At 35.3% G+C, this 27,977-nt stretch overlaps 1 protein-coding gene across 1 annotated transcript; it reads left to right on the top strand.

The window, feature by feature from the left end:
* On the top strand, nucleotides 1-27,977 carry LOC134665602 (sodium- and chloride-dependent glycine transporter 2-like). The gene is made up of 10 exons (XM_063522570.1): nucleotides 1-170; nucleotides 10,929-11,172; nucleotides 11,915-12,057; nucleotides 12,449-12,489; nucleotides 19,085-19,177; nucleotides 19,791-20,054; nucleotides 25,794-26,001; nucleotides 26,177-26,393; nucleotides 26,819-27,075; nucleotides 27,355-27,977. The coding sequence occupies exons 1-10, from the start codon at nucleotides 87-89 to the stop codon at nucleotides 27,784-27,786; spliced, it is 1,983 nt and encodes a 660-aa protein (XP_063378640.1). The 5' UTR covers nucleotides 1-86; the 3' UTR covers nucleotides 27,787-27,977.

Raw genomic sequence — 27,977 nt, 5'->3', positions numbered from 1 at the left:
CCTTGTCAGTAATTCAGTTTTACGGGCAAGGCGCATGCGCGCGATCGTCTCTTGTTTTCAACTGTGGCTCATACAATTGTTTTTATATGGCAGTGGCTCCATGGCTATGTGAAAAATACACCTCGGATCGCAGCAATGGATGCCAAGGACGAATTTCCAGAAACGGCAGGGTAAGTTTGTGATGACCTTGAAAATTTAAATAGGTTTAAACCTTGTTAATGAGAGTACCTATGTTAAGTGGTTTTCCCTGTTGGTGTTAATGTTTTGAGGCAATTTTTGTGTATAAATGTAAATAAATGAAATGAAGTCACGAATTTTAAGAAATAAAAGGAAGATTTTAATAATATATTAGTGGGGTCTAGTTCAAGGTAAAATACGATGGCTTCCTCTATACATTACAATTACGCCGCCAGTGACGTTATCCATGGAAGGAGTAGTATCTTGGAGTAGATTGTTATCACTGAGGGTATAAATTTGCGGCTTGGTTTAATCATGGAAACCTGAGATCCAATTAACCTGCATTCGAAGTAAGATGTTGCAGTCGACAGACCGTTTTTAGGGTTCCGTACCCTAAGGCTAAAACGGGACCCTATTTCTAAGACTCCATTGTCCGTCTGTCTGTCTGTCACCAGGCTGTATCTCATGAACCGTGATGACTAGATAGTTGAAATTTTCACAGATGATGTATTTCTGTTGACGCTATAACGACAAATAAGTACTTACTAAAAAGTACGAAACCCTCGGTGGACGAGTCCGACTCGCACTTGTTCGGTTTTTTTTAAATATTCAATCTTTTAAGATTTTTCAACAAATTTTTCGATTGTTCAATATTATGTAATATTATTCCCGAGAAAACTTAATTTGACACAATTTGGCACATACTCGTACTTTACGCTCTTCGAGAAAAAATGCTTAAGTACCCAGTTTCACAGAAGCCTTTTTCGGATTTTATTACGCCTGCCACGTCTAGGCAATAAAGTAATCTTAACATAAATATTAAATATACATTGGGTGTAGTGTAAGGTTCAGCTAGGTATAGGTACCAACTCGTAGTTTACCCGCTAATAATACGACACGGTTGGAAAGCCTCGTACCCTTTGCATTATGTATGATGTAATGATGTTGGAGATTATTTAAATCTCATATTGCGGTTGTAATATTAATATGCAGCACCTTGGTAAATAAACCCTTGTTTATTCGGCTATTTAAAGTTTACATTAATTTTAAACGGCCTAAGAGTCATATGGTAAATAATAAACTTATCGAAGCCTCTTAGTGCCACTTGCACCATGCCACTAACCCGAGGTTACGCGGTTAAACCGTTGACGCCTGTCAAATTGTACTGGTAACCATGGTAACTCCAGGTTTAACCGGATAACCCCGTGTTAGTGGGATGGTGCAAATTCGCTTTAGTCGAATAGTTAGCGAGAGCAAGTAGACGTCGGTATTCGTTACACCTGTTTATTTGATTGAACAAAATACAAGATTGAAAAACACAAAGGGTCGGGACAGGCCGAGCGTGACACGTATTAGGGGACCCTAAATTAAAGAAGCCCGTTTGTTGACCCTAACAATAAGTGTCGCTTTAAGACAGAAAGTTCTACTACTCATTATGTCAAAAAGGCGCCAGGTATGAACATTAATGTGCAATTAGAAATCTTGCATGGCTTATGTTTATGTGAAAAATTTAAGAAATTAAGTACATTTAGGTTCTAAGATTTAATTTCACTCGCTTCCATGACAACATAAATTAGTAAGTAGGCAACTCGCCTTAACTAGGGTCTATGAGGCATTATTAACTTAGTTATAACAAGGAACTATAATAAACCCAGGCCACCTTATTAAGCCAGGCTTATGTTCCACTGCTTTATGTTTTAATCCTCTTTAATACGTATAAAACGGTAATTCTTCGGGGTTCGCTGGACGTTAAAGTTTTTTTATATTAAATATGCTAAAATGAACTTACAGAAGGTATCCATATACACATTATGTTATTCAAACCCAAAATTCTTTGGTCAATACAAATAATATGTATTGGCCAAAGAATTTTTAATTTTAATGGATTGAAAATATAGACAAATTAGTACCTAATAGCGTATATTTTAAGCTCACATTTTAATCCGAAACCTAACTGTAAGCGTGTTAAAAAAAGCCTGTCACAAACGTGGGATTTCGTGAGTTTTATACATAATTATTTTTTAATTAATATGTAACCCAAAAACATAACTTTCCTAGAAAAACAACTAAATGCATCATTTCCGACCTATATTTTTCTGATAGATTATTCGATGACTCGTAAGTTATAGGAGTAAGGTTTATTTTTGTATGAGTACCGATTTGGTAGCGTGCAGAGCCGCAAGCTATTTGAAGGAAGGAAGTATAGAATACATTCGTTGACAGTGAAATAATAGTTGCTTGCGACACGGTTCCACGGCCTGTAGATCAATACTCTTGTATGAAACACCTTAAAAATCCGACTTCAAAAAGTGTAAATTAAAATGTTACATGTTTTATATCAACTAACAAAAGGTATGTACGTTTAAATTCGGTGCCAAGTCAAATCATAAAAGTGTCAACACACTGTCGAACCGATTGCCGACCCTGGTACAGTTCGATAAGATAGAAAGAAAGAAAATGTGTGCGGTAACCATTTGGCATGCCTTTCACTTGAAGATATCAGTTACTAGCGAATAGTTGATAGCGCAACTATAATGTTTTATTTTATCCTTTTTGAAGTCGCCTTTTTTTAAAAGATTATCCGAATTTTCGTTATAAGTTAGAGGGACGCAGCATTCTGCAGGACAGTCATGTCACTAAAAAGTCTCGAGCTCCGGGTACATCTCAAATTTCGAGGCTTGGATCTAAATCCATCAATATTTGAGGAATTCCTTAAATTCCTCGTGGAACCCATCATAAAACGAAGCTTTTGTCAATGTATTTCTAATATACAGTTTTGAATTGTGCTACTGCCTGGGATAATCTAAACTAATTCTAATTACTATGTAATTAATTCTTTAAAATCATTTTTAATTTATAACATAACCAAAGGGCATTTGAGACCTTTAAATATTAAACCAGTAAATTTCGGACAAAAGTAAACAAGGTTGACGATATTTACTAGCAGATTACCTTGTTGTTTTATTCTCGCAAACAATACAGCATTTGCATAATGATGACTAGTGAGTGACGTCAGTAACAAAAAGTACTAAACCGATAAATTGGGGTTACTTTGATTAATGGTAATTCGTTTTTGAACACTTTCAACAATAATATTATAAACATAAACAACCACATCATCCAACTCCATATTCCTCAAAAATCAGTGGTCAATTATTACACCCGCGAATCAGAATAACTCCAGTATATGGTACTGCAAAGAACTGTTATTATTATTAACCAATAAACAATATTTTTGCCATCTGTAATTTAAAAAACGGGGTCATCCTAAAATAAATAAGGAGGACAGAATTAGGGAAAAATCGCGCACCACTTACACGCAAAGAAGAGATAATCACAAGATCTAGAAACGATATAGAGATCAACTAGATTTACAATAGATATCGACTAGATGTGACTTGGATATCTAAGTCATAACTTGTCGAAATCGTTCAAGAAGATCTCCAGAATCGCGGAAACGTCAACTTTGACATATCTATCTTACAAATATCGTTAAATTATCCATATCGTAACTTGTTGAGGTCTAGTAGAGATCTATTTCATTTCCCGAATCGCGCCGTATATCCAGTTACTATACCTACTCACTCTTTTTACAGGGATATATAATATACTATTTACTTAAATACGAGTACCTATGGATACATTGGATACGGAATTTCATTTAGACGGATTTTAATTGGCCGCATCAATTTATCGAATAAAATTGGATAGAGGTGAGATAATTAGTTAAATACTTATTTAAGATACAAGTGTGGAAATTCGGAAAGAGTTGCGTTAAATTATAACACGAGCGAAGGGAGTGTTTTAAATCGACACGAATTGCGAATTACTTATTCGCACGTGTATCGTACAACACTTTACAGTACATAATTATGGCCCTTTAAACTTTTAACATACGCACGCGGAAAGTAGGACCATTATGTACTGTAAAATACTTTTCTCAAACATGCAATGAAATATTGATGTTATGTTCCTTACTTCCTTATAATAGGTTGCGAAGTATGACGTTTCAGGTGCGGCTAGGACAAAAGGTCGTTAATGGAATTTCATACACATCTTGTAGGCCAAGGCCGGCAAAGTCCTCTTTTTTAATTTTCATTTCACAGATATTTGTGACGCAGCATCGTGTCAGTCATCAAAAACTAGAGGCAGTATTTGCTTTATGGTTCGTAATGACGCTCTGCCACTACGCCTATAAAAAAAAAAACAAAAAACAATGTTTGCTATAATTTGCAGTTTTATTTGTATAAAATCAACATGAACTTAATAAATAATACATTCTATAATTTTATAATTTTAAATTATAAATTTAACTACACAAATAAAAACATTTAAAATATTTCATCTAAACGTTAGCGGTAAAAAGGTCTACTCAAACACGCTCAAATATTTTTTAAATTGTTATGGAGGTAAAGTTGAAAAATATTCATTCTGTTTTATTGGATTTATGGTGCGTTGTTGATTTTTTGACTTTAATATGAGTTCCGACGAAATAATGAAATTAATATTAATTGTAATCGTAGGTGTTGGAATTGGCAGTGTAAGCAGAATTGATTTTAAATAACTTGCTGCCTCTGTCGCCAAGTCAAAGACGAAGTATGTATATGGTTATTCAAACCCAATCAAAATGGCAATTTTATTATTTGAGAAACTAAGAAAAATGGCTAACAGTTTATTAGAAACAGTTTAGTGGCATATTTTAAATGAATGTATGTAACTACAAATTCGTCAACACTGTGGAAATTATACTGAACGCAACGCAATGTACGTGAAACATGATATCAACATGAAAGACTATGTAAACTTATGTGACGAAAACGAGAGTCAGACGGATACAAGGCGAAAAAATCAAAGTTACATGAAAATATACGGATAGTAAAAATACACGACTCGTGTAAAACATACCTACGCGTGATAATGATATAGGTACGTGTTGGTTATATTTTGGGTGTAGTTTACTTTTAGTTTTTTCTATAAATAAAACTTGGGTTTCGTGGATTTTTTATTTTATTTATTTCATTGCATGTTTGAGAAAAGCACTATACATACCTCGGCGGGAAATGGGGTTGCCCGCTTCGCTCGGCCGTCTATATGTCTTCGGCCGGCAACCCCTTTCGTCCCGGCCTCAGTAGTAATGTACTATTACAGTACATTGGTCGTGTTTTAATTTATCGCCACTTCGTTTCGAATTTCCTCTTTTCCGCACTTGTATCCTAAATAACAGTTTCCACTTTAAGAGATGGTAAACGTTGTGATTGCATGGATGGTACGTTATGGAACGCGAGTTGCACCGTGAGCTAATCAAGTGTCTCGTCTTTAACAAGAGGTCGGAACTACAGAAACTAAAAAGCCGTATCTCAATGCGCGTACCGAGACCCATGCGGCTTTTCACATTGTGCTACTAATGCGGACATGCGATGCTAATCATTGCAATTATTGAGGTGTCAATTTAGTGCATTGCAAAATAAACTCTGTTACAACTACCCAGAGTTAATTATTAAAGTTGATAATGAGTATCGTTCAGTTGATTACGACAAGTGATAAATATCACAGATGTATCTACTTGCTTACTGAAGGTACATTTGTCAATTCCATATAGTCTTACCGAGTTCTGTATGGTCACTAATGAAGTAACGATTCTAATTAATTAAAATACAGATCCTAATACTAACTCGGATCTACATACATACCTACATTATTTATGGACATTTATAAAATTATATACTACCTACTTACTGATTTTATACGATATTTGAGAAAAAAATCGAAATAAGATATTTAATAATTTAATAGAAAAAGCTCGGAGGCACTCTTAAATAATAATAACTTTATTTGGCTTTAAAATACGTTCAATATTACATAAATATAATTTTCCATAACAATAGCTTTAATTTATTTTTCCATTTTAAAACCATTAAGAATTCTCTTGGTAGGTACAGTGAGTACTTAGAGCCTCGTGGACGCCGTGGACGGACGTCACTCATAAAATATGAAGGTGTATTCCACATAATTGTTTTAATTGCCCGCTGGTTTTCCTTTTCTTCAGAATCTGACGTATAATGGCCGCTGTTGGCTATAATTATACGTGTATTTAATAGCCCGTAGCAATGCTATCTGTGGTTTATAGTATTATTGCTATTAAAACTGTATTATGTAACTATTCCACTAAACAGATTGAGACTTATTCATCGACGCAATTAACGATGTTTTCAGTGAGGAAACTGAACAAATCTTAAGGGGCCCACTGATTAACAGTGCGCCGGACGGTATCGGCCTGTCAATTAGAACAGGATTTAGACAAAGGGCCCCTTTACAAAATAAATTCAAGTGGAATAATTTTATTTAATAATAAATAGGTTTTTTGTTGTATTTTTTATTGTTTTGTAAGTGTTTTTATATTTTACTTTTATTTTTATAATATAAAGATCCCAATCTAAGACATTAAGTGAATAAACATTAAAAAACAGTGATAACGGGTTACTATAGTTCGTTTTTTTTAGCATTAGAAAGAACTTCGAAGAAGCAAGCTTGTGGTTCCAAATCCGGCACTTTCAGCGGTAATAATTTGAAGTAAATTATATGTATTGACCATGCTACATTAGATAATTCAATAATTATTAACAATTAAAGAGCCTGATAAAAACTGTACGCTTGCTTCTGTGGAGTTCTTTCTAATGCTAAAAAAAACGAACTATATGCATGAAATTATTTATTCCAAAATATCACTGAACGACTGATCTCTGATGGAACACAATTAATTGAGTTAACATGTTAATAAGGTTTAAATGGTATACCTACTTCAAAGGTTAATTAATGGAGAGAGGTTAATCAGTACCAGTCAATTAACAGCTTGCCTCCTTAACTCACGATACAATATCCGACTTTTTTTACCCTTGACTGCAATGTTCGTCTTATTACTATCAGAGTTAATAAAAGAAGAGATATAAAGTCCAAGAAAAAAACATGCCTTGAATTTGACAGTTGAAGAAAAATATTTTTGTACAGCCCTATACATTAGGCGGTAGTTCTGGTTATCAAAAGTTATAGCTAATTGATAATTAAATAAATAATAAATAAATAAATATTGGGGACATCTTACACAGATCAACCTAGCCACAAACTAAGCAAAGCTTGTACTATGGGTGCTAGGCGACGATATACATACTTATATAGATAAATACATACTTATATATTATATACATAGAAAACACCCATGACTCAGGAACAAATATTAGTGTTCATCACACAAATAAATGCCCTTACTGGGATTCGAACCCAGGACCATCGGATTAGCAGGCAGGGTCACTACCCACTAGGCCAGACCGGTCGTCATTTATTCGTCGTCAATTAATTTAAGTAGGTATATTAAAAATAAATAGCGCCGTATAACATGATTGTTTTATTAGACTTCTTCTACTATAACCAATAATTATTTGCAACTAAAGCTATTAAGTTTCAAATTAATAACTGAGCACATAGTTTCCGTTTTAATGCGACTTTTACTTCAGGAGTTAGATAAATTTTATTATAGGTAGGGAGATCAGCAATTACTGACATGATACTGTGTATAAAATCCCTGCTACTAGTCATTCGATCCTATTGGCTATGTGGAAAGTGCGTGAGAACCAAGCAGCGGAAGGCGGGATAACTAAAAACGATGATTTATTTATTTATTTATTAGTCAAATAAGTAACACAGTATTACAGTATGATATCGCACGGCGTGTAAATAATTCTTAATTGATAAATTAAAGTGTCAACCCGACCGGTCATTTTGGCACTCTTTGGGGAAGGCCTATTTCCAGCAGTGGACGTCCTCTGGCCGATATGATGATGATGAAAGTGTCATTCTATAGAACTTGCTAACTATTTCTAGTAACTTCGTCATTCTTTGACAATTTCAATATGGCCGGTTTGTTTACATAGCAAGTTCCATAGAATTACACTTTTTTTTTTTTTATATATTGGGGACATCTTACACAGATCAACCTAGCCCCAAACTAAGCAAAGCTTGTACTATGGGTGCTAGGCGACGATATATATACTTATATAGATAAATACATACTTATATACATAGAAAACACCCATGACTCAGGAACAAATATTAGTGTTCATCACACAAATAAATGCCCTTACTGGGATTCGAACCCAGGACCATCGGCTTAGCAGGCAGGGTCACTACCCACTAGGCCAGATCGGTCGTCAAACTTTAGATATAACATAACGAACAGCGGTATAAAGTCACACCAAGAAAAGTCTGCAGCGGATTTGATAGCCCACGCAGTGCACGTGTTATTTTAAACGTCATACTTCTATGAAATTATGACGTATAAATAACACTTATACCGCGTGGGCTATCAAATCGACTGCAGACTTTTCTTGGTCCGACTCTATCTAGTATATGGTAAAAAATTGTTGTAACTATAAATAATAATTATTAAAGGCGATTCTATTTAAGGAACATGAATTTTCGATATTTTTGAGATAATTTCTAAAAAGAGAGATATTTCGCCGTGTATTTTTGTGAAAATAAATTATAAAATTCCGTCAAGCGAGAATCATTTTAAAAGATAAATATTATTTTTCAATTTATAAGAAAATAGCGATTACGCAACCCTCGGCTCGGAGCATAGATGTAACCGAAGAGTAAAGTAAGTAGTTATATAGGTAAAGAGAGCCCTCTTGAAGCATTTTACCATCTCTGATTTGCTTCCGAAACTACCTATGAATGTGTGAGTGCACATCTACATATGCATCCGTACGTGTACTTTGGTCCTACATAATATTAAGTCTACTTGGGTGGTTATCGAGATACTGTCCGCTGACAGACGGAAGGACGGACGGACGAGTGTACAGCGGGGGATTCGTGATAGGGTTTTGTACCTTTCGAATACTGAACTTTCAAAGTAAAACTTACGTAGGTCTAGTATAATTGTTTACATTGACATCGACATAATCACGGACAACAATTAGCATTCTTACATTGCTAATTTTCAAAACACTGTCTTACAAGACAATAGCCCGACGACTGGATGCCATCAAATGTTTGCGTTATAGAGTTAGTGGTTTCATCAATGTATATAACATAGTCGTTTGCGAAAGACCACACCTGGTTAAGACTTAAATAGAAGTAAAATATTACATACATCTTTTAATGTACAGAAAATAACCATGATTCAGAAAAAAAAAAATAATAGTGTTTCTCACACAAATATACGCTTTTACCGGGATTCGAAGCTGAGACTACCCAGCTTTGTAGTGATGGTCACTACTAACTTAAGTACCTACAGTTGCCGATGACTGATTAACAAAAAGTTTCAAAAACCGGCCAAGTGGGAGTTGGACTTGCGCACGAACGGTTCCGTACCATTACGCAAAAAACGGAAATTCACGTTTGTTGTATGGGAGCCCCACTTAAATATTAAATTTATTCTGTTTTTAGTATTTGTTCTTATAGCGGCAACAAAAATACGTCATATGTGAAAATTTTAAATGTCTAGCTATCACGGTTCATCAGATACAGCCTGGTGACAGACAGACACAGAGACGGACAGCGGAGTCTTAGTACAGTCTATAGGGTACCGTTTTTACCCTTTGGGTACGGAACCCAGACAATATAACATTGACAAAACGGGCATGTTTTCATGCAAATTACGTAATCAATCTTGCCAAAGAAAATTGAGGTATTTCTTTGATACGAAATGATCAATGAAAGTATAATCAAGACTCACGGTGAGTGTTCGTTTTCCTCGGCTAACGATATCACGTGGGGCCTTATTTTCATTTACGTGACTAGAAAACTTATCATCAGATTCTTTAGATATGATCGAGATTTAACGAGAATTCACTTTTTGTACGAAATATCAATTCAACTTGTATTGCACGCTGAATTACTGAAATTGAAATCGCACCTATTGATGCTAAAAAGCAAATTAAAAAACAAAACTGATTCAATTATAGGTACCTAGTTTATTGAGCAGTAAAGGCGGTATGGGCAAAATTGAGAAGAGAGAAAAGAAATCCGATGCCTGAAGGGGATTTTTATGATCCGTGTTTGCAATTTTGATACGATCCATGTAATAATTCAGATGTTGCCTGCAATTTTGTTTATTCTGTGACATAAAGGTGTGAAAGATCTGCCTGTCAGCGTGACCCATTCGGCAGACATCCGCATCTGAAAATTGAGTAAAAAAAAAGTAAATGAAACGATAAATATCTGAAATATAACATTCTGAAAGTAAAACTGATTTACGAATACTACCTGGATACTAATATTCTTAGTGTGACTTAATAACATATTTTTTAAAAACACATAAGTCCTCATAAATGCTCCAAGAAATATCCGTAACTCTCTAGGAATTGAATGTGCTATAACTCCCGTTACATTTACAGTGTGAAAGACGACACTTTACGATGATGCAAGTGTGATGAAAACTATTATTAATTTATTACCTACTTACTTGTATGTACATAGTGCAGTAGCTGTAGTTACTAAGGATTATTGTTGTTACCTATTTTAAATGGTATATTTTTCTTTATACGAGTATGTATAGATTTATATCTAGATTTAATTGAATTTATTCACCATTATTACTATTCATAATAATTTACGATAACACCCTGTTACTGTCAATACTGCGTTAGTAAGAATGTTGCATTATATATACAAATTACCATCACTAATGTGGTAGGTACTTTAGAAATATATGTAGGCAGTTGAACATTATAATATTAAATCAATAAATGTTTCAGATTTTAAAGTCATCTTTAGACTTCATCAAGACGCAGTTATGCACGCTGGCAATTTCGCTAACGCTGTTCAACTTCGTCCGTCTTCCGCGAGAAGCGTTCAGACATGGAACACTTCCATACCTGGTCGCGTACTCGGTGTGGCTCGTGCTGGTGGCTCTGCCGGCCAGTCTGCTGCAGCTGGCGGTTGGGCAGCTCAGCCAACAGGACCCGATCGGGGTGTGGAGGGCAGTTCCTATATTGAGAGGTAAGATTTGTAATTAGTAGAATATACATGGTGGCCAAAAAATAAGTGCATTCCCGTTGCCAGGGAGGTTTTGGGATTATGAGCAATTTTTACTACGGGATCAACCCCAAAATCGCGAAAAAAAATTTGTATTTTCATAAATTTTGGCCGGTCCATTTTCTATGACGGAATTTTTTTTTTGCGATTTCGGGGAAGATTCCATAGTAAAAATTGCTCAGTATAATCCCAAAACCTCCGTGTAAATTTATTTTTCGCGATTTCGGGGTTGGTCCCATAGTAAAAGTTGCTCAGGATGACCTTAACATTAACGGGTTTGAGTAATTGCTTTTCGTTCAGTTACATACTGTATACAATTTCCATTATACTAGTACCACTAGTTTAATATAATATATAATAATTTCAGCCTATATACGTCCCACTGTTGGGCACAGGCCTCCTCTCATGCGCGAGAGGGCTTGGGCTATAGGCAATGCGGATTTGGGACTTCACATACACCTTTGAATTTCTTCGCGGATGTATGCAGGTTTCCTCACGATGTTTTCCTTCACCGAAAAGCTAGTGGTAAATACCAAATGATATTTCGTACATAAGTTCCGAAAAACTCATTGGTACGAGCCAGGATTTGAACCCGCAACCTCCGGATTGAAAGTCGGACGACATATCCCACCTCCGCCAGCACCGCTTTTTCCACTAGTTTAATAATATGACAAATAAACATTTACCATTTTGTTTGAAATTTCAGGTGTGGGGCACTTGAAAGTGATAACGTCATACATTTGCAGTATATACACCATGATGTACATAGCTTTATCGGCAGCATATCTGATCTGGATAGGGAAAGGCTCGTTCCCTCTGAAGGATTGTACAAGGCTGCAAATAACGCCAGTAAGTGATCTTAAATAATTTTCGATTCCTTCCAAGTTACAAAATATCAAATGTCAATTAAACACAATGTTTACATAAACTAAAAGCTAAAAGGTACCTAAATCCTTTAAAAAAAATAGTTTCATTTCACGAGTTTTCCGAGAGGAAAAGTGCAAGTGGTACTAAATCAATAAATTATTAAAAAACACAGAAACGAATGAAACTATGGCACATCATTAACCATGACTCTCGTAATGCAAAAGTAATTGATGTCAAGTGTGACAAAAAATACATAACTGTGTGGAGCCAATTTGCAATTTTATGCACAACGATCAAGTTTCAAAAGTCTCATCGTTGCTCATTCGAAAATTTAAATTACCAGATGAATAATTTATTTGTTTCTGTTTTACAGCACGGCTATGAAAACAAAATGAATGCGTCCGAATGTTTCAAGTAAGTTTTAATTTACGCTTGATTGACTATTTGACTCTTTGATAATTTTATTCAATATCTTTGTACTTGTGCTAGTTACGTCCAAGCCTCCTCCATTTTATATTGAATTGATAATAAATACAAGCAAAATACTTTCAAAATCCCTAACAATTTTATTTCGAGTAAAATTTTATTATGTCCCATCTAAATTATATGTATCCCAAATAAATCACTTTTAAGGTGGTTCTCCTTGCTCGATTTTCATACAACTTTCTTGGCACCCTAGCTCCTATTATATAGGGTTTCTTCACTTGTATATGTAATGTTTGGGTAGTATATATATTTCTGTCTTCGCAGAACGTAAAAAAATACTAGATTTTGATTAAAATTATTAAGAAAAAAGCCTTTGAATATTGGTAAAATTTTGCCTCATTGCTTGTTTGTGTGAGTGATGCTTATAGTATCGGTGTAATTCTAACATGGCGACTTCATTTGACAAGCAATCATTTTTAATTTGTCAAAGCTGTAACAGATGGCACTTTAAAACCGCAACACAGATTACCTGTGTATTTTGTTTTATTTTCACTCAATAGAGGGAGGTATATTTAATGCACAAAGCATGTTACGAGTATACCTACTCATTTAAGAATCTCCTTTCTGATATAATTTCATTCCCAGATTTAATATAACTTAATAATTATTATGATTATTACACAATAAAATACATTTACATATTTATAGAAAGGTCAGTCCAAACAATCATTCGCGTTTACAGTCGTCCACCGAAAACCCTTGTGAATTCTGCTTTCGTTTCGGTAGAAATATAAATGTTCTCTGGAAAAGCCTATATTTATTGTAACAATGATTTTTAAACTAAAATACCTGGCTATATTTTTCTCAAAAATATATAGGTACCTATGTGGAGAAAAATGTCATCTTCTTGTAAATAAACAAGATTCTATAATATCTTCTGCTTGTGCATAACAATAACATTAGTAGATGATATTTTTAGGGTTCCGTACCCAAAGGGTAAAACGGGACCCTATTACTAAGGCTTCGCTGTCCGTCCGTCTGTCCGTCTGTCTGTCACCAGGCTGTATCTCACGAACCGTGATAGCTAGACAGTTGAAATTTTCACAGATGATGTATTTCTGTTGCCGCTATAACAACAAATACTAAAAACAGAATAAAATAAAGATTTAAATGGGGCTCCCATACAACAAACGTGATTTTTGACCAAAGTTAAGCAACGTCGGGAGTGGTCAGTACTTGGATGGGTGACCGTTTTTTTTTTGCTTTTTTTTTGTTTTTTTTTGCATTATGGTACGGAACCCTTCGTGCGCGAGTCCGACTCGCACTTGCCTGGTTTTTTTTCCAAAAATGCTGCTTTTCACCCGAGTTAAAACACTCTACTTTTCATTTCGCATACGAGGAAAGTAAAACGCATGTGTTTTTTTAAATACATTTTTATAGTAGGTATTTTTGAGAGTAGGTATTTTCAATTAACAATTTGGCCAAAAGTATCGTTATTTATGGAATGGGGAGTCAAATATCAGAATGGAAATTGTATAACAAATCCATTTATACCCAAATTTCAATTGCTTATTGTAAAAAGAATAATAAAATCGTACTTGGAATTGGAACCTAAACTGCTCTAGTGCAGTAACGTATCATTTCTTGCACACCTTTTACAACAACAATGACCCTCTTTCATATATTCGGCCAAATTGTGCTTTTTGAAAAACTAATTACAAGCCTTTTATGAATGTAGAATGATACCTTAGGGTATGGTGCTTTACGCACACTAGCGTCCCTTCCCCTCCCCCTGACGCAACCCCCCCTTTTTGCATGAAATATGTCCCGGTTCACAGTTTTTTACATTTTTTGAGGAAAGTATATATTTTAGGAAAAAAGTGTCAATGAAAGAAATAATCCTTAATAAATTCTTAATAAAAAAGGTCATATTCATTTTTTTTATATGATGCACCTAATTCATGTATTAGCTTGTCAAAATTCGAAATAACATAGTTTTTACTTAGGGTTCGAAACTCATTTATTATACACGGTGTAACATGAGGAAACCGAATAATTTTAACAGCGTATTCCTGATCACGTTTAGAGACAAAAATGTCCTATAAACTTTTTGAAATTCGCCTAGTTTCAGAGTTAACACCAATTAAAAAAAAAACATGTTTCTCTTGTTACATAGTTCAAAACGCCTTTTTGATGGCGATGTTGCTACTATGGGATTTAGTCTAAATATCCTTATTGATATGTCAAAAAGTGACAAGTAACACTTTGAAAAAACTAAGTTTTACGAAAAAAAACCATTTTAAGTGACAAGTTTACCAATAGCATTTAATTTTTATGTACAAATTCATTCATAAAATTAAAAAAAAAAACCAAACAAAATTTTTTTTTGGCGAAATTAACCTAAACACATATTACATCTTTTCCTTTTTTGACCTCATGTATACATTTTACGATAAAAGTGTCAATGAAAGAAATAGTTCCTTATTAAATTCTTAGTAAAAAAGGTTATATTCATTTTATAACACTTATTATACAAGGTGTCCTCAAGAAATGCGAAAGATTTTATTTCTGAGGTCAAAAGAAGGAAAAAATGTATGTATGAGTTTAGGTCAATTTCGCCGAAAACAATTTTTTTTATTGTTTTTAGGGTTCCGTACCTCAAAAGGAAAAAACGGAACCCTTATAGGATCACTCGTGCGTCTGTCTGTCTGTCCGTCTGTCACAGCCGATTTTCTCCGGAACTACTGGACCAATCAAGTTGAAATCTGATACACATATGTAAGTTTGTAAACAAATGAATTTTAAACATGGGGGCCACTTTTGGGGGGTAAATGAAAAAATTCAAAAATAAAAATTTTCAAACTATATCATGTTACATATCAAATGAAAGAGCTTATTGTAAGGATCTCAAATATATATTTTTTATAATTTTTGAATAAACAGTTTAGAAGTTATTCAAGAAAATAGGCAAAAATGACTATCCCCCCCCCCCCTTTATCTCCGAAACTACAAGGTTTAAAATTTTGAAAAAATACATAAAATAGGTCTATACCTATAGATGACAGGAAAACCTATTAGAAATGTACAGTCAAGCGTGAGTCGGACTTAATTACAGTTTTTGATCCGACTCCTACGGATTTTTTAAAGATTTCACTCACGTTTCGCATAAATAATGTTTAGTTTTAAGTTTATAAAATACATATGTATGTTAGTCTGTAAGGTATTTGTAATATGGGCCTTGTTCCCTGAATTAAATATCTAAATAAATAAATAAAAAATAAAAAAATACATTGTTAAAAATTGTGTAATATACGGAACCCTTGGAACGCGAGTCCGACTCGCACTTGGCCGCTTTTTTTTAATTTTTTGAATATATATATTATATATGTATGTACATAAAAAGTAAATGTTATTGGTAAACTTGTCAGTTAACATGGATTTTTACTTTTTTTTCGTAAAACATAGTTTTTGCAACGTGTTACTTAATTGTCACTTTTTGACATATCAATAGGGATATTTAGACTAAATCCAAACAACAACATCGCCATCAAAAAGGCGTTTTGAACTATGTAACAATAGAAACTTGTTTTTTTTTTAAATTGGTATTAACTCTGAAACTAGCCGCATTTCAAAAAAGTTTATAGGACATTTTTGTATCTAAATATGATCAGGAATACGCTGTCAAAATTATTCGGGTTCCTCGTGTTACACTGTGTATAATAAATGAGTTTCGAATCCTAAGTAAAAACTATGTTATTTCGAATTTTGACAAGCTAATACATGAATTAGGTGCATCATATAAAAAAATGAATAAGACCTTTTTTATTAAGAATTTATTAAGGATTATTTCTTTCATTGACACTTTTTTCCTAAAATATATACTTTCCTCAAAAAATGTAAAAAACTGTGAACCGGGACATATTTCATGCAAAAAGGGGGGGTTGCGTCAGGGGGAGGGGAAGGGACGCTAGTGTGCGTAAAGCACCATACCCTAAGGTATCATACTACATTCATAAAAGGCTGGCTATAATTAGTTTGTCTTCCCCATACATTAGAACACAATTTAACCGAATCATATTTCTTGTTCTTGTCTCTCGATAATTTAATCAATTTGCAACATAAGTAGAAGAATCCTCATATATCCATAAATATCAAAATATAAAAGGACATACATTTTCAGAAGATTTCCCCGCGTGCGACGTTGCCAAATGGTTTAAAGTACAACATGCTCGCAACGTTGGATGTCAATAAGTCGACAATGAAAAATTATATTTCAAATCAATTCAAACTTGATATTTTTGACAGTAATGGGTTACTTAAATAAGAAGGCATTTTTCGCCCGGGTCTACTATGGTCAAATGGTCTAGTGGCTTTTAGCTATTGAGTATAAGTCTAACAAGTTGAACAGCATGACAGGGTTCAAACCACGAACAAAGACTCATTTCTTTTTGTATTTATTTTATTTCATCTTTTTGGTAATTTTATATGCCTTATTTTAAAAGTTATTTTAAGTAAATGTGTTGTATTTGATTATTTCATGTAGGTATATCATTTCAATAAAATTTTGGAAACTTTTATTTTATACCTGGTCAAGCAAATCTTGTCAGTAAAAAAAGGCGCGAAATCCAAATGTTCTATTTTTTTGCAGATGACGTCTCTCTCCTTTTTGATTTTAAAAATAATGAAAATTTTAATTTAAAACTGACACAAACCTTAAATCATATCAATCTGTGGATGCGCGACCATAATCTAGCAATAAATTCAAACAAAACCAAATTGATTCAATTTTATCCTTACCAAAGAACTCCATTACAATTAAAATTATCGCTTAATAACACAGAAATTGAAGAAGTAGATAATTTCAAACTCTTAGGTATTACTCTCGATAACCATATGAACTGGAAAACACATATATTAAACACTAAAACCAAGATATCACAGTTTTTGTATGGACTCTTTACGCTTCGCAAAACCACTAACTTCAGTACTGCACTAGCCGCTTACTATGCCTTCGCTAATTCATGGTTCAGATATGGAATTTTAACATGGGGAAACAGCACAGATGTGCATGACTTGTTTGTCATGCAAAAAAAATGCGTTCGTGTGCTAGTCGGAATCCGAAATTGGGATAGCTGCAAACCTTATTTCATCAAACACGGCATACTCACTCTTCCATGCCTTTACATCTTAGAGTTATGTATATATGTAAGAAAAAACATACATTTGTTCAAAGAGATACAGAATAAAAGACAAAAATACAAACTTGAATTACCCCAGCCAAACTTAGAAATATACCGCAAAAGCCCTCATTATGCGGCAGTAAAATATTATAATCACCTCCCAAATTATTTAAAATCAGTGGAAAGTGACACTTCGTATACAAAGAAGTTGAAATCGTTCCTTGCTGAAAAAGCATATTATTCAGTAACCGATTTTCTCACTGACAGTTTTGTTAAATAAGTTAGTTTATAGTAAATAAGTTTTGATCTCCTAAACTTATAAAGCTAGTTTGTAGTATTTTTTCTTAATATGTACCTACTTATATTAAGGAAATGTTTGCCATACCCTATTAGGGTCCATGAGATACTATTATTTTGTAACAACTTGTTTTTTACCATGGTGCAATAAACGATATTCTATTCTATTCTATTCTATTCTATGAACGATATCCCTTCGCGCCTACATTTTTCAAATTTGCCGCCTTTTTCTACTGACAAGATCTGCTTGACCAGCTATACTTCGTCGATAGTTGACTTCTTATGTACCTATTCTGCGATCCTAATTAGCCTCATGCATGACTTTTTTTAAATTATTTTAATAATTATTTATATCCTTTGAAAACCGGAAAATAAAAATACTTTTATATATCTTCCCATAATATTATTAAAAAATAATCAAATTACTGAAAATGTTTTACTCACGTAAGTTTAGTTTCGAAGAATAACATACGCTTAAAATAATTCAAAAGAGAATGTTAAAATTATAAAATAAAAAAAAATTGGCATTGTCGGGGTTTGAACCATGTATCTTAGCTACAATCTGATTTTTTTTCAAAATAGAGGCTACGGGTGCCACGAGCACATGACAGTTGATGGTCGAAAACATTAGTTGCTTCTGAATGCCTTGTAATTCTTAATCGTTGCTCAAACAAGAATTTATTATTTAATTTCCAATCTTTTTTCAACAATAAACATTTCATCCGCTGCGCCCTCTAGGTTACTTTACTGTAACATTACGAATCTGCTGACATTTGACACTGACTTTAAGGTGACTTTAAGTACGTAAGTGTGCGTGAATGCAAGAAATTGCAATATTTTGCAGTTGGATTCCGGTAATAACGAAATGAGACAATGTTGAGTTGAACATGTCTCGATTTGGATGTAGTATTTTTTATAGTTTTCGCACATATCAACACATCTTATGAAACTTTGTATTTTGGGAGAAATAGTGAAAATCCACAATTCGTGCACAGTGACGCCATCTTTTGGCTGATAATCGGCATCCCATCCCTAGACATCCACCTTAAGAGACCCATTTCCTCTCTAATTTAATGACACCTTAACCTGTATCATATTTTTTTCAGTTCAACATTTTTGGCGCCATTTACAATGTACCCGCAGTACTTCGGGATAATGGCCATAATTATATTTATTTTATGGTTCTTCGTGCCCATTTTGTGAGTAATATCATTGTTATTTTATTGCTAACGAGGGTGCTAAGTCACCTGGGTTGAGCAAGGAGAAAATTGCCACAGTACCTACATTACAAAGTATAATGTTTAAAATATAATCCCATCGAAAACATTACATATAGGTATAGAAAAATGCAAGTCTCGGAATGCACTCCTTCTACTGCAATAAAGTTGTAAGAAGTACTTAATGTAAGTTTGTCAATTTATTAATTACCGCCCTATTTACCTGTCCATAGAACTCAACTATCACAAATGGTTACTCAATAATGATTAGTTAACTAATTACGTGTTACAGTGACTGCATAAATATTAGACACATTTAAATGACTTGGCGATCAATTGGCTACACAAACGTATAAGAATAAATTATCTTTTACATTATAATTCCTAATTTAACATAGCGCTAGTCTTAGCTATTAGTTTAAAATTTTAAGGACAACTCACACTAGACCACAATAAAATTAAGACCATGCCAAAAGTGTTTTACTTATCCAGTAACATTGTTAGAGTTTCTACTATTTTCAATAGTTTCGGAACTTCCCATATTGTCCTACTTAAAATAACACTGTATATTATCTTAGTCTTTATTTATTTTCAGATTATATCGTCTTCGAAAATCACTGAAGGTGTCGCTAAGTATCTTGGGACCCATCACAATGATAGCTGCTATAGTGCTTTGTACATTTCTGTCCAACGGTGATGTACTTTTTTCTATGCTGGAAGATTGCGAGCAATGGAACGTGCTATATGAGCCTTTTATTTGGCAAAGTGCAATGGTACAATCATTGTTATCGACGCAAGTTGCTGGAGGATACTTGATAAGTGCTGGTGGGACGGTGTACAGACATTCTGATGTCCGATGGTAAGCATCTGAAAATATTCCCAAATCACACGTAACGCCGGCTTTAAGGGCTGATTCAGACGATGCGCGAACTCGCATGCGATTTTAGTTACATTGAGAACTATTGGTTACGTCCAATTCAGCCGACCAACCAAATATCGCAATGTAATGAAACTCGCATGAGAGTTCTCGCACCGTCTAAATGAGCCTTAAGATTCGTTTAACTTTTTTGCCTCATTTTAAATACAAACTTTTGCCCGCTGCTTTGTCAGCATAGAAGTCAATAGACCTGTATAAATTTCAGACAATTAGTACTGATATTACGTATCCTATATGTTAATCCAGGTGATGAAACATCTGGATATGAACTTATATCTTGCGTGCTCTCTTTCTCCACACCGATTGACTCCCATAAAAATACACAATCCGTTCCTTTAGTACCGTTTGGTAACTAAAAATTGGTAACCAGCTTCGAAACGGGAAAAGAAATACCAATTCGTAACTGGCTTCAAATTGGGACTTTTCCATTACCGATTTGTAACCACGTTTGGTAACAGGCTTCGAAAAGGGAAAAATAAATCCCGGTTTGTAACTGGTTACAAAATGGGACTTTTGAATTACCGATTCATAGCCACGGTTGGTAACCAGCTTCCAAACGGGAAAAAATATCCCGCGTTGTAACTGGTTACGAAATGGGACTTTTGAAGTGGTTCATTAAGTTGTATTAAGGGTGGAAAGTAGAGATGGGACAGTATAGGCAGCTTGCTATCACTCGAAAATGGTCTTGGGACCCCATCTCTAACTGTTTAAGTGGTGGCATTCACAGATTTTTGATAAAATGTAGTCAGCGAGAAATTATCATAAAAACTTAAAATAAACGTATGCAATGACAATTGGTCTGAAGTGCTTTCGTATGGACCTAGATCGTTTTAGCCTCGATTTGGTAAAATAAACTCCGATCTGTAACTCTGGCCCAATACGTAACCGGCTACAAACAGGTAATTTTGGATTCCCATTTTGTAGCCGGTTACAAAATTTAGTTACCAAATGGTACCACTCTGGCCTAATTCGTAACTGGCTACATACAGGGAATTTTAGATTCCCATTTTGTAGCTAGTTACCAAATTTAGTTACCAAGCGGTACCACGCTGGCCCAATACGTAACCGGCTATAAACTGGGAATCTTGATTCCCATTCTGTAGCTGGTTACGAAATTTTGGTTACCAAACGATACTAAAGGAATCCGTTTAACCGGTTTTACATAGCTAATTAACAAATACCTACATTCTATACATTTATGCCTAATATTGAGCGAATTTTGAAACATAAAAGAGTTTATTTGTAGACCACGACTATTTGGAAATTGAACTATCTAGGTTATTTATTCAACGACTCGAACACTGGAACAAAATTCATTGGTAAAACTTCTCTATAATGCTTTTATGATGCTGTTAAACATTGTTGAAAAATAAACTACTGTTTCCAGTACTCATGATCCATATATAACTCCAACTTTTACCTACCGCTTTAATTATATTATCTTTATTATAGTTTTTTATGTAATGCAGAAGGTTTTGTTTTCACAACTACAAGCTATTATGAATCAATATTTATTTATATATAGATGACGGAGAGCACCAGCAGCATGGGGTATTTACACAGGATGGCGGATGGGCGTAGTATCTCAATGTATTACTTCACAGCTAACTCAGTATGCTACCAGTGCATGAAATAAACTTTCGGACTTGTTAACCACACTAGTGCCTACTAAAATGTCTAGTCTCTATTGGGATGTATTTGGATTGCACTCAAATAAAAGGATCACATAAAATCGTTCAAGTCTTTATTCACATCAAACTAGGCCGGCTCCAACCGTACACCTCTGACCTGAGAAGATTTAGCCCTTTATGGGACCGGCAACAAACTCAGCGGGACACATCTTTTCAAAACAACACATAACACATCCTTTCTTTATTTCACAAAAGTAAGCTTCTAATGAAACATAAGAAATCAAAATAACACTTGGAATAAAACACTTAGCTAAATGGTTAAAGAACGTTGGATTCTATAAGCTTTCAGAATAATCCTTCAGGTATAAGCCTTCAGGAACGTGGCGAGTTAGGCACGAGGTTGGCTAACGTCCGATCTCTAGCGCGGTCCGATCAAGTCTGATTACGGAGCCTCACCGCTCCCGCCTTTTAAGTCAAGCAGGCACACCTGCTCGACCGGTCCACCAACATAACGACAAAACTACCAACTCGTGCCTACCTTCACCCAAGAGAACCCTCTTGACGTTCCAAAGCCTTCTACCTGTCATCTTAGTTCAACAACACGCCAATAGATGGCATTACTCTCTACGCAACATTATGAAATTTCGTTACAACCCAGTAATACGTAGCCAAACATTGCTAATCGACTTTATACAGGCGTCTTTAACTATGAACTGTAACGCTGCAATACGTCCTTCTGGAGTCACGCTCCGACACGGCCGTCCTGCGGTACACACGTCCTCGTGTGTGGGTGTACGCATTTGCTTCTGAAACAAAATACACAGCACAGTATCATATCGCTCGGTCACTCCTGACCAACAATTTGTGTCTCATTCATCATTGAATAAAATCAATGATCACATGTGATTCTTATTGCTCGGCTAACCTGACCAATTATACGGTCGGGGTAGATAAAACAAAAACAGGGTCACCAAAGACAGTCTTTCAATTAATCTAGATCTAATGATCGCAACAGCAATTGCACAAATATACTGTGTTTAAATTACACTCGTTAAATCTATAAAGCTCACAATGACCACCATCATCATGAACTCGTGACTGGACCACCATCCGATCATCTCGCAATGCTACACTCACAATGACCACCATCATCATGAATGCACGACCGGACCACCATCCGATCATCTAGCAATGCTACACTCACAATGACCACCATCATCATGAATGCACGACCGGACCACCATCCGATCATCTCGCAATGCTACACTCACAATGACCACCATCATCATGAATGCACGACCGGACCACCATCCGATCGTCTAGCAATGCTACACTCACAATGACCACCATCATCATGAATGCACGACCGGACCACCATCCGATCGTCTAGCAATGCTACACTTAGCAACACCAGCCGATGACACAGACCAAACGCACGCCACCACGTGTGGCCGCACAGCAACGGAAAAGAACATAAAAATCTACTTCCGGTGTTTTACGCCTACGTCTACGCTTGGTAAGTGTAATCTGACTGACTGTAATTGAGCATTATGAACTGCACGATCACACATTTTAACCATTACAACTACAATAGACAGTAACTTCGCTCGGTTATTCTGACCGTGCGCACTTGAGACCTTGTGACAATGTGTATTGAAAATCACAACTCCAAATGATCGCATTTAATCTCTATTCAAATGGTATACCAACTATACCATACACATTAAATTTCAACATCCATTGTCACAAAATTATCTTAAATCAACATCAAATAGCGCCGCACCAACGGCTCATCTTACTTTCGCTTTCTACTTTAGCTTTAAACAGAAACTCGCTCAAGAGTTCCAATCTGAAGTAAAACAACTCAAAATAACCCCAACGAAATGTGAACTGCTCACCAGATAATAAAGTATGATGCACGTGTCCAAGTCAAAGGTCGTGGTGGTGAAGACCAACCCAATCACGAAGGCTGACGCTTTCCGCCTTGCAGTTGCCGTTACTGTGGCTGATGGCGAGATGCACGATGTGGTTTATCGTAGCTGGCTGTTACTGAAATCATCATTTGCACGGTATCAGTTCTATCATGTATGCAGCTTAAACTCCAAGGTTTGTGAAATGCCCTAGTAGCGCACACAAAAGGCATGTTACCAATGGATACAGGACTTTAAAAAACTCAGAATATGATTTAAACTTCAATGAGTGTGTTTTATTTTATTCCATGAACAAACACGTGTTCCTAAAATGAGTAAAAAGGTAAAAGGGCCAATACGAAAAGTGACAGCTAATTAGTTACGTTCGACTGTTATGCTTCGCCATTACACTCAAAATAAAAATCACTAATAAACAATCAGAACGAAACCTGTCCTTTTATTTCCAAATCTCCATCACAGAAGATACTGCACAGCTGCTTCTGTGTTACAGGCGTGATGGCATCTGTAAGTTGTCTCTGCTCAGGTTGCAGCACACTGTAACATTAATTTTCACATGCGTAGCTCATGTTTTCAAAGTAAGCACGATTTGTTATCTATCACGCCATTACGGGCAATGATTTGTCACAACTTGTTAATTACAAAACGATACAAAGGATGTCATAATCTTAATAGGAACATTTTCTACCGGTGCATATGTATCTTCATTAAAAATCCATTTTTGAGGGTAGATTCACAAGTAAGCGATGAAATAATATCACGTCGTGATAGTCGATAGTTGGTTTCAATTAAGAATATGGATTTCACAACAAAATAACTCAAGATCACTATGATTTACATGGATTATAAAAAACAATTATAAAGAAACGTGGCGATACCAGAGATAACGTCACGTCACGACTGCTCTGTTCGACTGTCTCAATCATAATTCACAATTTCACAATAATTCACATCAAATAACATAATGAACTGCACTCACCTTTCAATTAAGGTTAGACACGTGAGCTTACCATTACCACGTGTCTCGATGTAGGTCACCAAAAACACACCGTAAATACACCGCACTCCCACGTGGCTCTGTAAGCAATACATGAGACTCGGCATCCCACTTCTGATGACGGAGAGCACCAGCAGCATGGGGTATTTACACAGGATGGCGGATGGGCGTAGTATCTCAATGTATTACTTCACAGCTAACTCAGTATGCTACCAGTGCATGAAATAAACTTTCGGACTTGTTAACCACACTAGTGCCTACTAAAATGTCTAGTCTCTATTGGGATGTATTTGGATTGCACTCAAATAAAAGGATCACATAAAATCGTTCAAGTCTTTATTCACATCAAACTAGGCCGGCTCCAACCGTACACCTCTGACCTGAGAAGATTTAGCCCTTTATGGGACCGGCAACAAACTCAGCGGGACACATCTTTTCAAAACAACACATAACACATCCTTTCTTTATTTCACAAAAGTAAGCTTCTAATGAAACATAAGAAATCAAAATAACACTTGGAATAAAACACTTAGCTAAATGGTTAAAGAACGTTGGATTCTATAAGCTTTCAGAATAATCCTTCAGGTATAAGCCTTCAGGAACGTGGCGAGTTAGGCACGAGGTTGGCTAACGTCCGATCTCTAGCGCGGTCCGATCAAGTCTGATTACGGAGCCTCACCGCTCCCGCCTTTTAAGTCAAGCAGGCACACCTGCTCGACCGGTCCACCAACATAACGACAAAACTACCAACTCGTGCCTACCTTCACCCAAGAGAACCCTCTTGACGTTCCAAAGCCTTCTACCTGTCATCTTAGTTCAACAACACGCCAATAGATGGCATTACTCTCTACGCAACATTATGAAATTTCGTTACAACCCAGTAATACGTAGCCAAACATTGCTAATCGACTTTATACAGGCGTCTTTAACTATGAACTGTAACGCTGCAATACGTCCTTCTGGAGTCACGCTCCGACATAGATTTTAAATAGCCCCCGATGTCCGATTGAGCTAAAATGCCCTCGTAATAATAATCGAACAAAATTATTTAGTTTTTTTAATAAGATGATTTCTAAGTATTGATCCTGTTTTTATCTTATTTCAGGACGACAATTATGATAATAATAGTTAATTTAATAACAGGATGGCTTTGGGTATTTTTGTGGGAGTCCATCGGTGGAGAAGGCACGAAAGATACTAGTTTTGTATCAATTTTAGTAGTAATATACCAGTCTTCAGTGGCAGAAAAACGGAGCAAGGAGTGGCCGATTTTGGCGTTTGGGGTTGTGGTATTATCTGGTATAATCACTGTGGTAAGTGGTACATGGTTATAATCGTAACCATAACTTTAATTTTGATGTATAATTTTACAAATTTTAATGTGTTAGTAGACGGCTCTCTAAAATAAGCCAGATCTATAAAGACGGATTAAAGTCGTTATGAAAAATCTCCACAAAATTATAATTAACTATTTTTTCCCGATTTCAGTTGCTGCTCCTCTTCACGGTATTTAGCAAGTTAAGTCGCACATTCAGCGATCACTGGCGATTAGTCGCCACTGCATCGTCAGCTGTAGGTACCACATTAACCATCGCAGTTCTGCTAAAAGGTCTCAAAGTAGCGACGGTCCTAGACGAACTGGTGGTACCGGTACTGGCAGCGTTTACTACTGCCGTGGAAATCATAGGATTTGTGTTCATTTATGGTAAGCAGTACATTACAACATCTCTTACGAGTATCTAACTTGCATTGTTTGTATGTATGTTTGGGTCAAATCTTGCAAGCTCTATTATACCTATTTCTCATTATTCAATTGAGCTGAAACTTCGCATGCGTATGGATGCTGATACGCAATAATGTGTCAACCCACATTTTGCAATAAGATATCAACTCAAAAAAATACCTACGCTTACAGTTGACTTTGAATATAAAACTAATTTTTACAAATAGGTACTGAAACAATCTTTAACATTACTTATGCAATACAAATATTATTCAGCGTTTCTTTGTGCAAGATTTCCTATATCATGGCAACAAAGTCTTTTTCCAGTCAATAATTTTACCGACCATGTGACAAGTAATATTTCACAATTTGACAGTTTTTCAAAAGTTATTAAAATATATTTTCAGGCTGGCATTACCTAAGATTAGATATAGAATTCTTAACTGGCACGAAACTGCCTTTGATCTGGTTAGCGGCGTGGGCGTTGGCACCAATTCTTCTCGTCAGCGTCTCGGGGTGGTGGTTGCGAGTCCTACTGCATACCACTTGGAAGCAAAACCTGTCGCTGTGGCCAATGAGTGGTGTTTTCATTGGCATACTGGTAGTCCTCGTCATTATGGCGGCCATAGCTGTGGCTCAAGAGGAACAATTTAATTTAGTTTCGGTTAGTTATCTGCATTTTTTTTTAGTTATCTGCAAATTGTATTTATTTTTCAAAGTTTATTCTGTTTATTACATTTTGGGATAGAGAACATATACCAAGCTTGTCAATCGCATAGTTACATTATTTATTGTTTTATATAGCTTTCCACTTTTACAATGGTAACGTGTCACTAAACAAGTGACAATATTGTGTAAAAATATAACATGTTAACGGAAAGGAATAGGTTTAAATGCATGCTACAGTTATAAGGGATTAAAAGCCAATTAAATCTTGTTACAGAAAATTGCATCTTCCTTCAGATCATCTAGACTTTGGGGTCCAGAAGAGCTCATGGCTCGATACGTATGGATGTCTCAACGAATCACAACCGAACAGGATTCAGAAACGAACTTTCCCCAAACCGTACAGAAAACGAACGGAATGCTTCCTGAAGATTGGATCACACCAATACCTTCTTACGTAATAGCTCCTAATCTCAAAAATGGATATTTAGGCAAAGAAAAAACAGTTGCCGAAGCTAACGGGGTAATTTATGCAAATGATTCGATATCAAAATCCAAAGAGATAAAAAAATCAGAAGAAAAATTCAGATCTCCCAATATTTGTATAGCTAAAACGGAAGTAGGTGGTTCTTTAGCTTGTAATTGTAATAGACATTTTACTCTTAACGTGCCGGATTTAAGAAAAACAGAAGTAACAACATCTCTATAGAAGAAATATTCGAAAATTTTAAGTTCAAATCGTACAACGAAGGTCTTACCTAGTCGTTATTTGTGGTTTCATATTTTTAAGTCTATGTAATTATAAAACTAGTATTAAGAGGTCAAGCGTAAATAAAATGTATATTTAGGGTGAACCTAAAGTAGGTAACAAGACAATGTAAGTAAAGTTATTTAAAAACA

This window comes from Cydia fagiglandana, chromosome 1, assembly GCF_963556715.1.
Source record: "Cydia fagiglandana chromosome 1, ilCydFagi1.1, whole genome shotgun sequence".
Lineage (NCBI taxonomy): Eukaryota > Metazoa > Arthropoda > Insecta > Lepidoptera > Tortricidae > Cydia > Cydia fagiglandana.
Note: the sequence above shows the minus strand (reverse complement) of the source record. Positions and strands in the feature narration are given on the sequence as shown.

What these genes read in the sequence shown, in the direction of transcription:
- LOC134665602 (XM_063522570.1), top strand. Translation starts at nt 87, where the DNA reads ATGGCAGTGGCTCCATGGCTATGTGAAAAATACACCTCGGATCGCAGC. An exon ending in GGCAGTTCCTATATTGAGAG is followed by an intron (nt 11,173 to 11,914) that starts GTAAGATTTGTA and finishes TTGAAATTTCAG; the next exon opens with GTGTGGGGCACTTGAAAGTG. An exon ending in AATGCGTCCGAATGTTTCAA is followed by an intron (nt 12,490 to 19,084) that starts GTAAGTTTTAAT and finishes TATTTTTTTCAG; the next exon opens with TTCAACATTTTTGGCGCCAT.